This window comes from Zonotrichia albicollis, chromosome 10 (genome assembly GCF_047830755.1).
Source record: "Zonotrichia albicollis isolate bZonAlb1 chromosome 10, bZonAlb1.hap1, whole genome shotgun sequence".
NCBI lineage: Eukaryota > Metazoa > Chordata > Aves > Passeriformes > Passerellidae > Zonotrichia > Zonotrichia albicollis.
In genome coordinates, this window is record NC_133828.1 from 11,152,362 (window position 1) to 11,166,136 (window position 13,775).

General features: G+C 48.4%; 1 protein-coding gene across 17 annotated transcripts in view; it reads left to right on the plus strand.

Moving 5' to 3' along the window:
- Positions 1-2,039: 2,039 nt before the first annotated feature.
- Positions 2,040-13,775, plus strand: part of LRRFIP1 (LRR binding FLII interacting protein 1) — a 109,467-nt gene continuing 97,731 nt past the window's right edge. For all 17 annotated transcript variants that reach the window (XM_074548019.1, XM_074548023.1, XM_074548020.1 and 14 more), the window contains exon 1: positions 2,040-2,259. In XM_074548019.1, the coding sequence (XP_074404120.1) occupies positions 2,170-2,259 (90 nt within the window). In that variant the 5' untranslated portion in view covers positions 2,040-2,169. The remainder of the gene's footprint in view (positions 2,260-13,775) is intronic.

Sequence of the window (13,775 nt, forward strand, 5' to 3'; positions counted from 1 at the left end):
TTTACTGTGTCCACTTCTGGGCTCCTCAGGACAAGAGAGGCTCCTGGAGAGGGTCCAGTGGAGGGTTCAGAGGTGATGAAGGGATTGGAGCATCTCTGGGGAGGAAAGGCTGAGGGAGCTGGGGCTCCTCAAGAGTAGCCACAGCTGAGAGGGGACCTCTGTAATGTGTATAAATATCAGAAGGATGGATATTTATAGATCTGGATATTCCAGAGCATGGACCAGGCTCTGCTCTGTGAGGCCCAGCAATGGGCTATGAGGAACGGGCAGATGCTGATGCTCAGAAGCTCCACCTGAGCAGAAGGCAGGAATTCTTCCCTGGGCAGTGAATGAGCAGGGAACAGAGCATCCAGGGAGGCTGTGGAGCCTCCCTCACTGGGGATATTCCAGAGCCATCCAGACATAATCCTGTGCCCTGTGCTCTGGGACGACCCTGCTGGAGCAGGGAGGCTGGACCAGACGACCCTTTGTGGTCCTGTCCAACTTGACCCATTCTGGGATTCTGTAATTTCCTACAGCTTGGCAGGGAGCCCAGGCACCCCAGCGGGAAGGGGGTTGGTCCACAGTGGGGCTGGGGGAGCAGGAAAGGGACCCCATACATCCGATTTTGGGTGGTGAGGAGGAGAGTGAGCAGGGACCATCCCACAAACACACACTCACATCGATTGTAGATGGTGAGGACTGCGAGCAGGGTCCCTCAAACAATCCCCGCAAATTTTAGGTGGGGAGAGCAGAGACCCCTAAACACACCCTGATTTTGGATGGTGATGGGAGCAAGGAGGAATCACACACACACACCGATTTTGGGTGGTGAGGGCAGAGAGCAGGAGCCCAAACACAGCCCGGGTTTGGTGTGAGGGCAGTGAGCAGAGACCCCCAAACACTTCCCGGTTTTGGATGCAAGGGCAGCAATTAGGGAGCCCCAAACACACCTCAGGTTCGGTGCGAGGGCAGAGAGTAGGGACCACCAAATACACCCTGGGTTTGGTGCGAGGGCAGCAGACAGTGAGCCCCAAACACAGCCTGGGCTCGGTGTGAGAGCAGCAGATAGGGAGCCCCAAACACAGCCTGGTTTTGGGTGCAAGGGCAGAGAGCAGGAACCCCCAAACAAACCCCAGTTTTGATGCGAGGGTAGCGGACAGGGAGCCCCAAAGACACCCCAGGTTCGGTGCGGACGGAGACCGCCAAACACTTCCCGGTTTCAGATGTGAGGGCAGCGGACAGGGAGCCCCAAACACAGCCCGGACTCGTTGCGAGAGCAGCGGACAGGGAGCCCCAAACACAGCCCGGGCTCGGTGTGAGGGCAGCGGACAGGGAGCCCCAAACACAGCCCGGGTTCGGATGCGAGGGCAAAGATTAGGGAGCCCCAAACATACACGGGGCTCCGTGTGAGGGCAGCGGGCAGGGAGCCCCAAAAACACCCTGGGTTCGGTGTGAGAGCAGTGGACAGGGAGCCCTAAACACAGCCCGGGCTCGGTGTGAGAGCAGTGGACAGGGAGCCCCAAACACAGCTTTGGTGAGAGGGCAGCAAGTCCCAAACACAGCCCGGGTTCGGTGAGAGGGCAGCGTACACTCAGGGTTCGGTGCGAGGGCAGGGAGCCCCAAACACAGCCCGGTTCGGTGTGAGGGCAGCGAGCGGGCACCCCCAGCCCGGTTTCGGTAGGAGAGCAGTGAGCTCCAAACACAGCCCGGGTTCGGTGCGAGGGAAGAGAGTAAGGACCCCCAAACACACTCTGGGTTTGGTGCGAGGGCAGCGGGCAGGGAGTCCCCAGCACAGCCCGGCTTCGGTGTGAGGGCGGCGAGCCCCAAACACAGCCCGGGCTTGGTGTGAGGGCAGCGAGCGGGCACCCCCAGCCCGATTTCGGTGCGAGGGCAGGGAGTCCCAAACATAGCCCGCTGTCGGTGAGAGGGCAGCGAGCCCCAAACACAGCCCGGGCTCGGTGTGAGGGCAGCGAGCGGGCACCCCCAGCCAAGCTCGGGCGGGCGTGAGGCGGCCCGTCCTCGCAGGGCGGGGGGCGGCGGCGCATGCGCGGGGCGGGGGCCGGTGACGGCCGCGCCGGCGGAGGCGGCGGAGGGAGCGGGAGGGTCGCTCGGGGCCGGCGGCAGCGGCTCCGGCTTCGGCTTCGGCTGCGCTCCGGACCGGGCCGGGCCGGTCGGGACTGCCCCGCCATGGGGACGCCGGGCGCCGGACGCAAGCGGCTGCCGAACCGGGAGCGCCTGACGGCGGAGGACGATGCGCTCAACCAGATCGCCCGCGAGGTGAGCGGCGGGAGGCGGCATCCCCCCTTCTCCCGTCTCCATCCTCCTCCCCTCGCCTTCCCCCACGGGCTCCCCCGAGCGCCGCGCAGGCGCCCCCGGCCACCGGCACCGCGGCGGCTCAAGGGCGAGGTGGAAGCCCTGCTTCACCCCCGCCTGTGCTTCGCCGAGACCGGGATCTGTGAGGGAAGGACGTGCGGTGCCGGAGCCGCCCCGCTCCAGCCCCGCCGCAGGGCATGTCCATCGGCCGTGCTGATGGGAACCGCTGGGGTTGGTGTGAAACGCTGAAAATAGGCCGCTGGGGTGTGTTATGGATAGGTATAAATCATAGAATGGCAGCGTGGTTTGGGTTGGAAGGGATCCCGAAGATCATCTCCTTCCAAGCTCCCTGATGTGGAACACCTTCCACTGGACCAGGTTGCTCTGAGCCCCATCCAAGCTGGCCTGGAACACTTCCAGGGATGGGGGTAAAAATGAAAAGCAGAATACTGCAAGGTGATGCTGGGTGTGGGCATAAGTGACCCCTCTCGCTTGGAAACTGCTTTTTGTATTGCTGCCCACCAGATGCTGCATTGTGCTCAATGTGACTTTAACCTACTAAACCAGCTGATTGCTGATGCGTCCTGCCTCCTTTTTCTTCTTAAATTGGTGCAGTGGTAACCAAGATAATGTGAATTTGTTTTTTGTGTTTGCTAAATCTGACAAAGCCTGTTCTCCATCCTTGCTGTGGCCGTCCTCCAATGGGGGAAAGGGGGATAAGCAGCCCTGGGGTTCTTCTCCAGTAGGAAACCTACGAGAAGGATGGAAAGGAACAGTTTACAGGAGCATAGGGACAGCACCAGGGGGAATGGATTCAGACTGAAAAAGACCAGGGTTGGATGGGATGTTAGGGAGAAATTCTTCCCTGTGAGGGTGGGAAGTCTCTGGCCCCAATAAGCTGTGTCTGCTCCATCCCTCGAAGGGATGGAGGGTCCAAGCTCAGGTTGGATGCAGCTCTGAGGAGCCTGGTCTGGTAGAAGATGTCCCTGCCCATGGCACGGGGTTGATCTGAGGTCCCTTCCCACCCAAACCATTCTGTGATTCAGTGTCTAGAATGCTCCAGTGCTGCTGCTGAATGTGGCCATCCTCTTCCCCTAGCGTGGGTTAGGTGTGTCAGCCCACCTGGTGTTGGTGTGACCCCAAGATGGGTTACCAGATAAATTGCTCTTCTGGAAGAATTTTAGGTCTCCCTTGGTTTCCATTCCTGATTCAGAGCTGCAGCAGGATCAGGTGAATGCTAATGCAGGGCTTATTTCTGGTGGCACTGGTAGGTTGAGTTAGCTGAGACATTGTGCTCCTCATTGCCACCAATGCCTTTCCAGTTGTTGTGCACCATTTTCTGGTGGTTTGTAGCATCTTTGGAGTGCATCCAGCAGAGTTTTGTGCGAGTGATTCACATGGTGTGTTCTCTGAAGGCAGATTTTTGTGGCAGGGTGCTGAGTAGGTTCCCAAGGATGGAGTTTGAGGTAGGAGGACAAGAATGTCTCATGTCCTGGACATGAGATAGCAAGTAAGAGTGATTGTGCTGTCTGTTAGAGTCATGATTATATCCTAAGAATTGTTTTGGGATGAGGGTTTGAATTCCACAGATGTGTCCTGGCTGTGCTGTCATTTGATCAAGGAAGGCATCAGTCTCTAACAAGGAACCCAGCTGCTCTTTTCAGTTGCACGTTTTTCTCCCACTTTCTCTTTTCTTTATCCTACATCTGCTTTTCCCCGCATTGTGTAATGATTTGAGGACTCAAACATTGTGGTGGTTTGTGTTTTGTTATTTTTTCCCCCTTCCTTCTCCTGGGGTTTGTTTAAAGGACAACTCCATTTGCTCAAAAAGCCCAACACAAGCATGTCTTTTATCTTTTCCCTTGAGTGCTAAAGCTGTGAACTGCCAAGTTCAAGGTTCAGCATTTTCCCATATTATTTTATCTATTTGCATTACCCTGTCTCGGAGCTCTTTAATTGTTTTGTTGTTTAACTGCCTGTTCTCCACACGAAGGATCCCAGATGAATCCTTATGGATGATCCAGAATATGTCAACTAAACCTTTTGTCTCTTCTTAGCAAGGACGTTGGGAGCCTCCATGTTAAGAAGGTGGGAGGGTTCCTGATATTTTGGCTCTTCCAGCTTTCCTCACAGGTGTTTAACAAAACTGGGACACAGACACTTGGCTTTTGCACATAGATTTTCACTCCTCTCTTGCCTTTGGTCCTTTGTTGTCCAGAAGCCAGAGGTGATGGCAAGTTATTTGCAGATCCTAGAGTCTCATTTAGAGTCTCATTTCCCCATGGAAAATATATATATTCCATATGGGATAGCCCAAGAGAACATCCAAACCGGGCTGATTTTATTTTGTGGTTATTTTGGCAAACCCACCGTTCTCACTCTACTGTGTGCTCCCATAAGAAGACAGCAAGACTTGCAAGGACTTTGTGATGCTCCTGCCATTTGAATATTAAATTTGTGTGGATTTGCAGCTGGGATGTCCTGCTCTGTGTCTTGCAGAGCCCAGCAGAGAGCCTGGCGTGGTGAAGAGGGCAGCGAGAGCGAGCGTGAGGGGAAGCAACTGAGCAAGAGGAAGGAAATTGTGAGAGTGAAGCATCTTGTAGTGACAGGGGTTTAGGAGCAGTATTAGTCATGTTAGTCAGTAGTAGTTTTAATGCTTGAGGGAGTTTCTGAAGTAGTTCATCACCTTGTTTGGAGCTGTTCACAGGTGGAAGGTGCAGATCCCTTCCATCAGGAAAGGGTAGTGCTGTACCGGCAGATCCTGCTGCAGGGTTTGACAGGCACGATAATTAAGTAGATGGCAAATATGTAAATATAATTAACACCAGACACGGTGTTCTGAGTGTCTGACAGACTCACAGGCTGCCACTCACAGGGTTTGCTGTTCACACACCTCTTTGCTGTTCACACACCTGCCCTGTGCTGCTGAGCTTGTTTTCTCCCGATCGATGATGGGCTTCTCCGCTCTCAGGCCGGCCTCCACACCCGCAGATCATTCCAATGTTTAGGCCAATGGAAACTTTTGGGCTCTTTCAGTGCCCTGGGTGAGCACATGGCAGCAGTGTTTGCAGAACCCAGCACTCTGATACTGCTCAAGGTCTGTGCCAGCAGAGCCGTGGGTGCTGTGTGCTGTGCGCTCATCTGTGCCTCGGGAAGGCACAATCCTGCCCCCTGAACCTTCCAGGAGCTGCTTTCCTGCTTGGATTACATGCCTTTGATGTGATTACTCCAGACATTTTTTCTTCAAGGAATTTTTTTTTTTGCTAACTTCCACTCCGCTAGCCGCAGTAATAATTGTTCCGTGCTGCAAATCCAGCGAGGAGCTGTGTAAATGAGATATTTCACTTGCAGGCAGATAATGTTAGTTACTGTTTTTCATTTTCGTGAATGAGAAAGGACAAGGTCAATTTCTTGTTTGTATTAGGAATGTAATTGACACCTTGTTTTGCCACAGGTTTGCAGGCAGATGTGTGTTACACTGTTCAGAAAAATGATCCTGCCATGTGTCCTCTCTCTGCTAGAAATCTTCTTCATCCACCATTTTATAGAGCAGAGCTCCTTAGGTAATAATTAATTTGCAATTAGCAATTCGAGCAGCATAATTTATTTTTTATTGTTAAAGAAAGTAATGTTGCATGGGTTGTGCCTTCACTCTTTGTACACTTTATGTCGCTTTCAAGAAGTCACCTACATCTTTGTACATACATAATTATTACTTGGTTAAAAACCACCACGATCCATTTATGGACCATGCATTTGATTATTTCTGAAGTAATCAGTTTGGGCATTGACCTGTATTCTTAGAGATTCAAAAATAGGGATGTTACACTGCTATGATGGAGCAGAAATTGTTGCTAATTAGAAAAAGCTCAAAATGCAAATGAAACCAACCAGCCAGGCTTAGTGGTTACATTAAGAAGGCACTAAGTAACTTCAGCAGGCTAAATTGGAGTTTGGAGACTAGTGAAGAGATGCTGTGATGGTTGAATGTGGAATCTGTTAAATTGAGGGGTTAATTTGGGGGAGAAAACTCTTTTTTATACAGCACTTTGGGTGACTTCCATAAATAGAGATGGAAACAATTGGCTACAAGTTAAAGCTAAAGCAAGCACACAAGCCACACAGATTTTATTGAACTGTTATGCAAAGCAGAGCATTTAAAGCAGTGTGTTCCCTAAGGATCTATTCCCTTAGGATATATTCCCTATAAGATCTGGGGTAGGATGGGGGTGGAACTTTTTGGAGCAGTATTTGGCATTACAGACGTGTGAAGGCTTTTGTAAGCTGGGTGGATGTTCCAAAAGAATCCCTTAGAAACAGCCTGGCTTGTGTAGCACCAGCACTTGACTTATTTTTTTATTGCATTAGGAGTTTTAATGGCTGATCCAAACAAATGATCTGAGAAAAGCATGTCTGGCTTTTCTGTTCTAGAACAGAGAGTTACGAAAGCAAGGGATGCTCTTGGAGGCCTTGACTCAGCCTGGCTGACCTAAATATAGGAAGGAAGGAGGGCTCTGTGGGCGAGGCTTGCCAGTAGGGCGTGGGGAATTGTTCCAGATCTGAGATGATTTTATGTGGCAAATATGCTCTTCATCAAACTCTCCTTTTTTTTCTAATGCTTTGCATCCATAGATCCAAAAAAAAAGCTGTTGGCATCACCTACAGTCTCTCTCCCCCAAGGTAAATGTGGGAAGGAGCAGTTTAAAGAAGCGAGATAAAAATCTCAAGACCCATCTCATGATGGTTAAATGGGTGACTGGAGCCTGTCTTGCAGTCTGCCTCTCAACTTGATAATAATTACTTGTCCCTTTATTTTTTGTGTCCATGCCTGGCCTGAGTCCCCTTCAGCTGTTCCCTTGCTGTCTGAGGAAGCAGCTGTTTAGGAACTGTGATTCCTGTTCCAGTCAAGCAAGGGACTACTGGTAGGATTAACAGCCTGGGAAGCCCAGCCTCTGTCCCTGTGAGCCCAGATGCTGAGCTTGGCTGCAGGATGTAACACTAATCATTACCTCATCTACAGCGATGTTTTTCCAGGCCTGCTGCTGGATAAAGTTGGAGCTCAAATGTGCTTGCAAGGTTTTCAACACTGTGATATATATATATATATATTTTTTTTTCATCCTTTGCTTGCAAGGAGCATAATCGTATTTTGGGTTTGTGGAGCGAGGTATTTGTCCCTCCTGTCGAGTCAGCAGGTTGCCAAGAGCAGTGAATGTGTCTAGCTAGGCTGGAGCACTCGTAGGCAATCCTTAAAATAGCAGCTCTGAAATATCAGCTGTTGTCTCGCTGGTGCTGAAATACTTTTTGGGGAGAAGCTGCCCACTGGAATGTGGGGTGTGGAGGGGAGGGCGTGAGGGAGCTGCAGCAAACCAAATTTTCCTTCAGAAAGGTGACTTTGAGGGTTTGTATTAAACCCCAGAGAAGAGGAGGTGCTTGGTCACTTCAACACCAGAAGCAGAGGAAGCTCCCTGATAACGGTGCTCTTGCACCTCTGAATCCACCAGTGACACAGCTGGCTTTGCATGGAGTAGGAAAATAGCTGATTTTTTTGCTTCATCACACAGTAAAGATGAGGGAAGTGCTTAAGGGCTTCTTGTCAGAAGACATTTGTACCCTCTAACTCTCCTTTCCTTCACCTTATTTTAGTTATGGAACAAGAAGTAGGCTGAAGGACTTTCCTGGCTAATGCTGGGAAGATAAACTGGCATGTGCACTGAAATGAGAACATTACATCAGGCAAAAATATCTTTCCAAAGCATCCTTATGGGCAGGCTTGGTGTAGAAGCAGTAGGTTGCAAGAAATGTAAGGCAGCTCTGAAAGGCCTGGCTGCAGAAGATTTATCTGTTGAAATGAAAGCTTGCTGTGGCACAATAAATACTAAATAAAGCAGTGCTTCATTGGAAGGCATCTGATGGTTTTAGATAGGCAGGAAGAGCCTTGCAGTGTGCAAACAACTTCAGGTAGCTGAATTAATTTTCTTTATGAAGATGTGGAAGTTCTGCTCATGCTGTTAAAAACTCATGGTTGTGAGGGTACAGAAATCTGGGGAAACACAGAAATACCACTTTGGTGCTGGCAGGAATGGGCCAGAACTCTGCCCAGTGGGAGAGTTTGCAAATGTCCTCACCTAGACCTCAGCCCCGAAGGCATTTCCCATTCATATTTGGGTGGTTTCTCCTCCTGCCTTTAAACAAACTTTGCTAAGTGGCATGAGGTGTGAAGGGCAAGGCTGGGAAGCATTTCCCAGTGAGCTTTTCTGGCCCAACCAGCTGAGAATTTGGAGTATTGGGAGAGGAGAAAACTCAAACAAACTCTGACTAATGCTGCTGTTTCCAAAACTGAGCGTTGCTTGTTTTGGGGTGTGGATGTGTGCCTAAACCAAAAACTGGGCAGAAATGGGTGGGTCCCTTGGCCAAATGAAGGCAGTGTCCTCCCAAGATGGATTTGACTTGCACTTGAGCATCCATCGTGCAGTTCTGTGCTCCATTCCTCCATCCCCTCAGTGTTTCATATTTTCCTTCAAGTGAAATTCTGATTCACTATGTGCTGCTTCAGGGTGTGGAATTCTGAAAGGAGAGATGTTTGTCTTCAGATTGTTTGAAAAGATGTTAGTTTTGTTAGAACTTGCACATTTTTATGTCTGAAATTAAAATCATCTATTTCTGGGTTGAGGAAAGATGGATGTTTTGGGCTTTTCTGTTGGGGGTTTGGATGTACTTGGAACATGAAGGGCACAGCTCTGGTCTAAAACTTCAGGTGACTAGTTCTGACTTGAAAGTTTCACTGAATACATTGAAATAACCTTTGTTAATTTAAGGACTTAAGATCCTGTTTGATGCCAGGAAAAAATGAGTGTCTGAGCTAATTGCTCATTAAAAATGTCTGTCCTAGAAGTGGGAAGTTGATTGCTTTGGGGAGTGCTTTCAGTAGGAAATAGCCTGGGTGTGATGGGAGGAGAGGGGGATTTGATACTGGCATCTGCCTTGCCCTTCTGTGTGCCTGTGGGTTTATCCACGTTGGCATGGGCTGTGGGTTTGTCCACCTTGGCATGGGCTGTGGGCTTGTCCACCTTGGCATGGGCTGTGGGTTTATCCACCTTGGCATGGGCTGTGGGTTTGTCCTCCTTGGCATGGGCTGTGGGTTTGTCCACGTTGGCATGGGCTGTGGGTTTGTGCACCTTGGCATGGGCTGTGGGTTTATCCACGTTGGCATGGGCTGTGGGTTTGTCCACGTTGGCATGGGCTGTGGGTTTGTCCTCCTTGGCATGGGCTGTGGGTTTGTCCATGGGCTGTGGGTTTGTGCACCTTGGCATAGGCTGTGGGTTTGCCCACCTAAACACTCCTGCAGCTTCTCACAGTTGAGCTGGAGACAAGGGAAGTGATCTGAAAGTGCCAAATCTGAGCTGTGCTCCCATCTCAGATGTGGTGAGGAATGAAGAAGCTTCTTCATTTCTTATTGCTTCTACTCCTGGCTGGTTTATCACATTTCTTTCCTCCTTCCTGCACATTGCTTTTGTCTGCAAGAGTGGAGATTCTTCTGCCATACAGCTTAACCCTCACATTAGGCTTGCAAAAACACTGTGTGCCTTCTGCTTCTCCAACACTTTGTGAGCTCTTGGAGACAATATTTAAATTATTTTTTTGTGTAATGTGTTGCTGTACCAGAAATCTGAGGCTTTGGTACACCCTAATTGCCAGATGCACCACTGTGGCCATGTTCCTATTTTTAATAGCTGGTAATCAGGTATGAGAGTGCTTGTTATCTTTGGCATGGGAAGAAATGCAAAGGCAGTGGCTGGGTCTCAGGGCTGCAGTTTCCTTTCCTTTTAGTTCTTGGAAGGTTTATGTGAACGAGACTGGAATATTCAATTTGCATCCAAACCTCTGTCAAAGAACGAGCAAGATGGTATCTCCAACTGGCTTCCTCAGAAATAGAGCTGGGCTTTTCCTACATGATGTCATTACTTGCAGTTTTTGGATGTAATTAGTGTCAGATTGATTTATCTCTCCCAGAGCGGCCGGGTTTACTGGAAGAGAGTTCCACAAAAGAAGTTTATTTGTGTGTTTGCTGTTTGGGCAGTGACTTGTGTGTTAGTGTTGCCTGCAGTGCAGTGGTGATGCCTCTGCCCCCTCTGCATTCCAAACCATTCCCCAGTCCAGCAGATGCTCTGCTCAGACAGGGAATGTAAAGGAGTAATATTTCTTCCCTCCTGGTTTCTGCTTGTGCGTATCTTGTGACCTTTCCCTTCGCCAGCATCTGATTTAAATTTAATATCCCCTTTTTTTCCCCTTTGCCCTCCTCTTTTGAGTACTTCCTACGTCCCAAAATAACCTTTCTCTAATCCCACTGAATACCATGTTTAGTTGAGTCTGTCTCTCGTGTGTGCCTTTGCCAGCCCTTTCCAGTAGGCAGGAATGGAATACAGGAGGATCTGGCATGCTAAAAGCTGGGTCAGGTTTTGAAACTCATTCCCTCAGGTCAGATGGATTTCAGGCATCCCCACTTGGGTCTTCTAATTATGGAGCATTTATCAGCTAACATGCTGGGATGACAGGAGAGCAAGGAAAGGCTCTTGGTGTGCCTCACATGCAGAAAAATCCCTGGGCTCTGCTCTCCTATCGGGCTCTTGTAGCTTCACATTTTTTCCCTTTTAAAACACACGTTGCTTCGGAGTCAGATAGTTGAGATATGTCTGGTTTTATCAGTGCCAAAGTGCTGCAGTCTTCACACAAACCCATGAAATTGTATTTGCTTCTGCTGGCTGCAGAGGAAACAGCCTACTTCTTTGGGTTTTTTTGGTTTTTTTTTGTTTTTAAATCTGTGTTTATGTTTTGTTTCTCTCTGATGGCAAACTTGAAGTTCTTTCAACAGACTTGCCAGGATAATAGTAGATACAGCTCTTAGGAAACAAGTCAATTTTTTGATGGTCTACAACCCCTATTTCTTTGCTGTGCAACTGTGCATTTCCCATAAGCTGTTTTCCTTAAAATGTCCGTTCTCCCATATGAAAAAAATGTGTGTGTTGGTCTTGGTTTGCTTCCTTTGCTGCATGTGCTGCCGGGCTCTAAGAGGATTTACACTGACAAATATGTTGAACCAACATCTGTTGGAAATGAAAGTGGGCTTTTGGGACATGCTTTGTGATACCCAAAGGTCACTCTGCTCCATTGTCTCTTGCATATGAAATTGAAATCTGCCCCGATGTGAAATGAGTGCGTTGGAGTAGTGATGTGACCTAACCTTTACATGAACTGTGCAGGAATCCAGGGGCTCTGGGAAATGCTGTGGATACAAGAGATAATGTTGGTGTATGTAGAGAATGTCACTGTTTTATTTATAGAAGGTTACACTGTGTTTTTAGGAATATTTGTGCGTTCTTGTTTAATTACCCTAGGGGAAAAAAAAATCATTATTTGGTGAACTGGAGCAAGTGAGGAAAGGTTCTCTGTATGTGTTGGTGAAATGCTTTTGTATCACGGATAGGATAAGCACATCCTGTCAAACTGAGCAATAATTTTCAGTCAAGAGGTAACCCAGAACTTTCTGTCTAACCAACCTATAAATTTAGCATTAGAAAATAAAGGTCATTTGTGACAGCATTCACAGGGGTCTTAGGGAAGAGAGGAGAATCTGACTCCATGTTTCAGAAGGCTTGATTTATTGTTTTATGATATATATTATATTAAAACTATACTAAAAGAATAGAAGAAAGGATTTCATCAGAAGGCTGGCTAAGGATAGAATAGGAATGATAACAAAGGTTTGTGGCTCAGTCTGTCTGAGCCAGCTCACTGTGATTGGCCATTAATTAGAAACAACCACATGAGGCCAATCACAGATGCACCTGTTGCATTCCACAGCAGCAGATAATCAATGTTTACATTTTGTTCCTGAGGCCTTGCAGCTTCTCAGGAGGAAAAATCCTAAAGAAAGGATTTTCCATAAAAGATGTCTGTGACAATCAGTGGATTTGCAGGGCTGTTGCAAAAACCTAGCCTCATTTTCTAGGGGAGTCTGAACCTGCTAGAACAGAACCAAGTTTTTTAGGGATCTGAATTACCCAGAGATGCTTCTCTGGGGTCTGCTGCCTGTGCTGCTGGCTGCACAAGGCTCCTCTTTCAGTCTTCCCACTATAAAGTCAATACAGTGCACCCAAAAAAAGTCTTTTTGCTCTGTGAGTTACAGCAATCAGCTATAAACCCCTTAGGAATAACCTTTCTAAGATTTCCTTGCTGCACCTCAGGAACTGGTAGAAAACCTTAGGGGAATTGGGATTTCATTGTAATTTCCTCTAATAGAATGTGATTCTCCAAGGGCTCAGCTTTTGCTGCTGGCCTATCCCATTCCCTCTCACCACTTGTTGTTTCTTTGCCATTTTTCAAACCCAGCAGCACAGGTCTGCACAATTTGGGTGTTAAATAGTTTGTGTGACTGAGGATACAATTTAAAATTCTATCTGCTGGGTGGTAAAGGCTGCTAGGCAAAAATGGAGCAGGCAAGGGAAGGAGCTGCCCAGAGCTGGGATTTCCAGAATCCCAGTAAAATTCCAGTAAAACCAGCTGTGAAGGTCCCTCTTGCTGTACCCCCTAGGCAAGGTGTGTGCAGCCCAGTAGCACATTTCAAACGGAATTAATTTGTTGGTGGGAGTGTCAGGGCACAGATTCTCCAGGTAATCCATTAGTGCTCAGCCCCAGTTGGGAGGCAGTAATCCCCTCCCACCCCCACACAAAAGCTGTCCAATCGTTTCTCAAAACAATGCTGTTTTTTTAGCCCTAATCCCACTTGAAGGGTGGTTCAGTGCCATTGCTGGACTCTGGGCAAGTTCTCCTACCATGTCCTGGCTCTCTCTCGGGGAATTCCTCTTCCCAGGAGGGAGAGGATTGTGGAATGATGGCAGCATGAGAGGGTAACTCCTGTCCACCAGCCAGGTAAGGCCATCTCAAAAAATTTCTGAGCTGATTCCAGAGAACAGTGTGGTTTTCAATTTTTGGTCTCTAAAAGTTGCTGCAAAAGTGTGAAGTTATTTTTTTTTTTTAATTTTGTTCCCTGTGAAATATCCTCCTGTGTGTGCTTTTTCTGCAAACTGAGTGCAGGGCTTGGCTCCTCTCCTGGAGCGCCGTGGTTTCAGCGCCATTGCTAAATGTTTGAAATTTGGTATTTGTGCTTGAAGGACAGAAAATCCAGTCCAGCATGGTGTAGTGGAAGCTGTTATCCATCCTCTGCAGCATCCAGCTGTACTAACAAGAAAAGCCCAGCTTTTTTTAAGGTGGTTTCTCTGGATTTAGACACTTTCCCTTCCATCAGATTTGCTCGAGCAGGTGTTGGCGTTCCCTTGGTGGGTGTTACAAATGGAGAATTTCAGCCTGAGTTTGAAGTGTTCTGCCTTTCCCTTGAGGATAGGAGTTAACCTGAGGGAGAGCTGTGGGCTATTTCCTGTAGCAGAATATCTAAATTAACCAGAAGCACAGGAAGGTGGTAC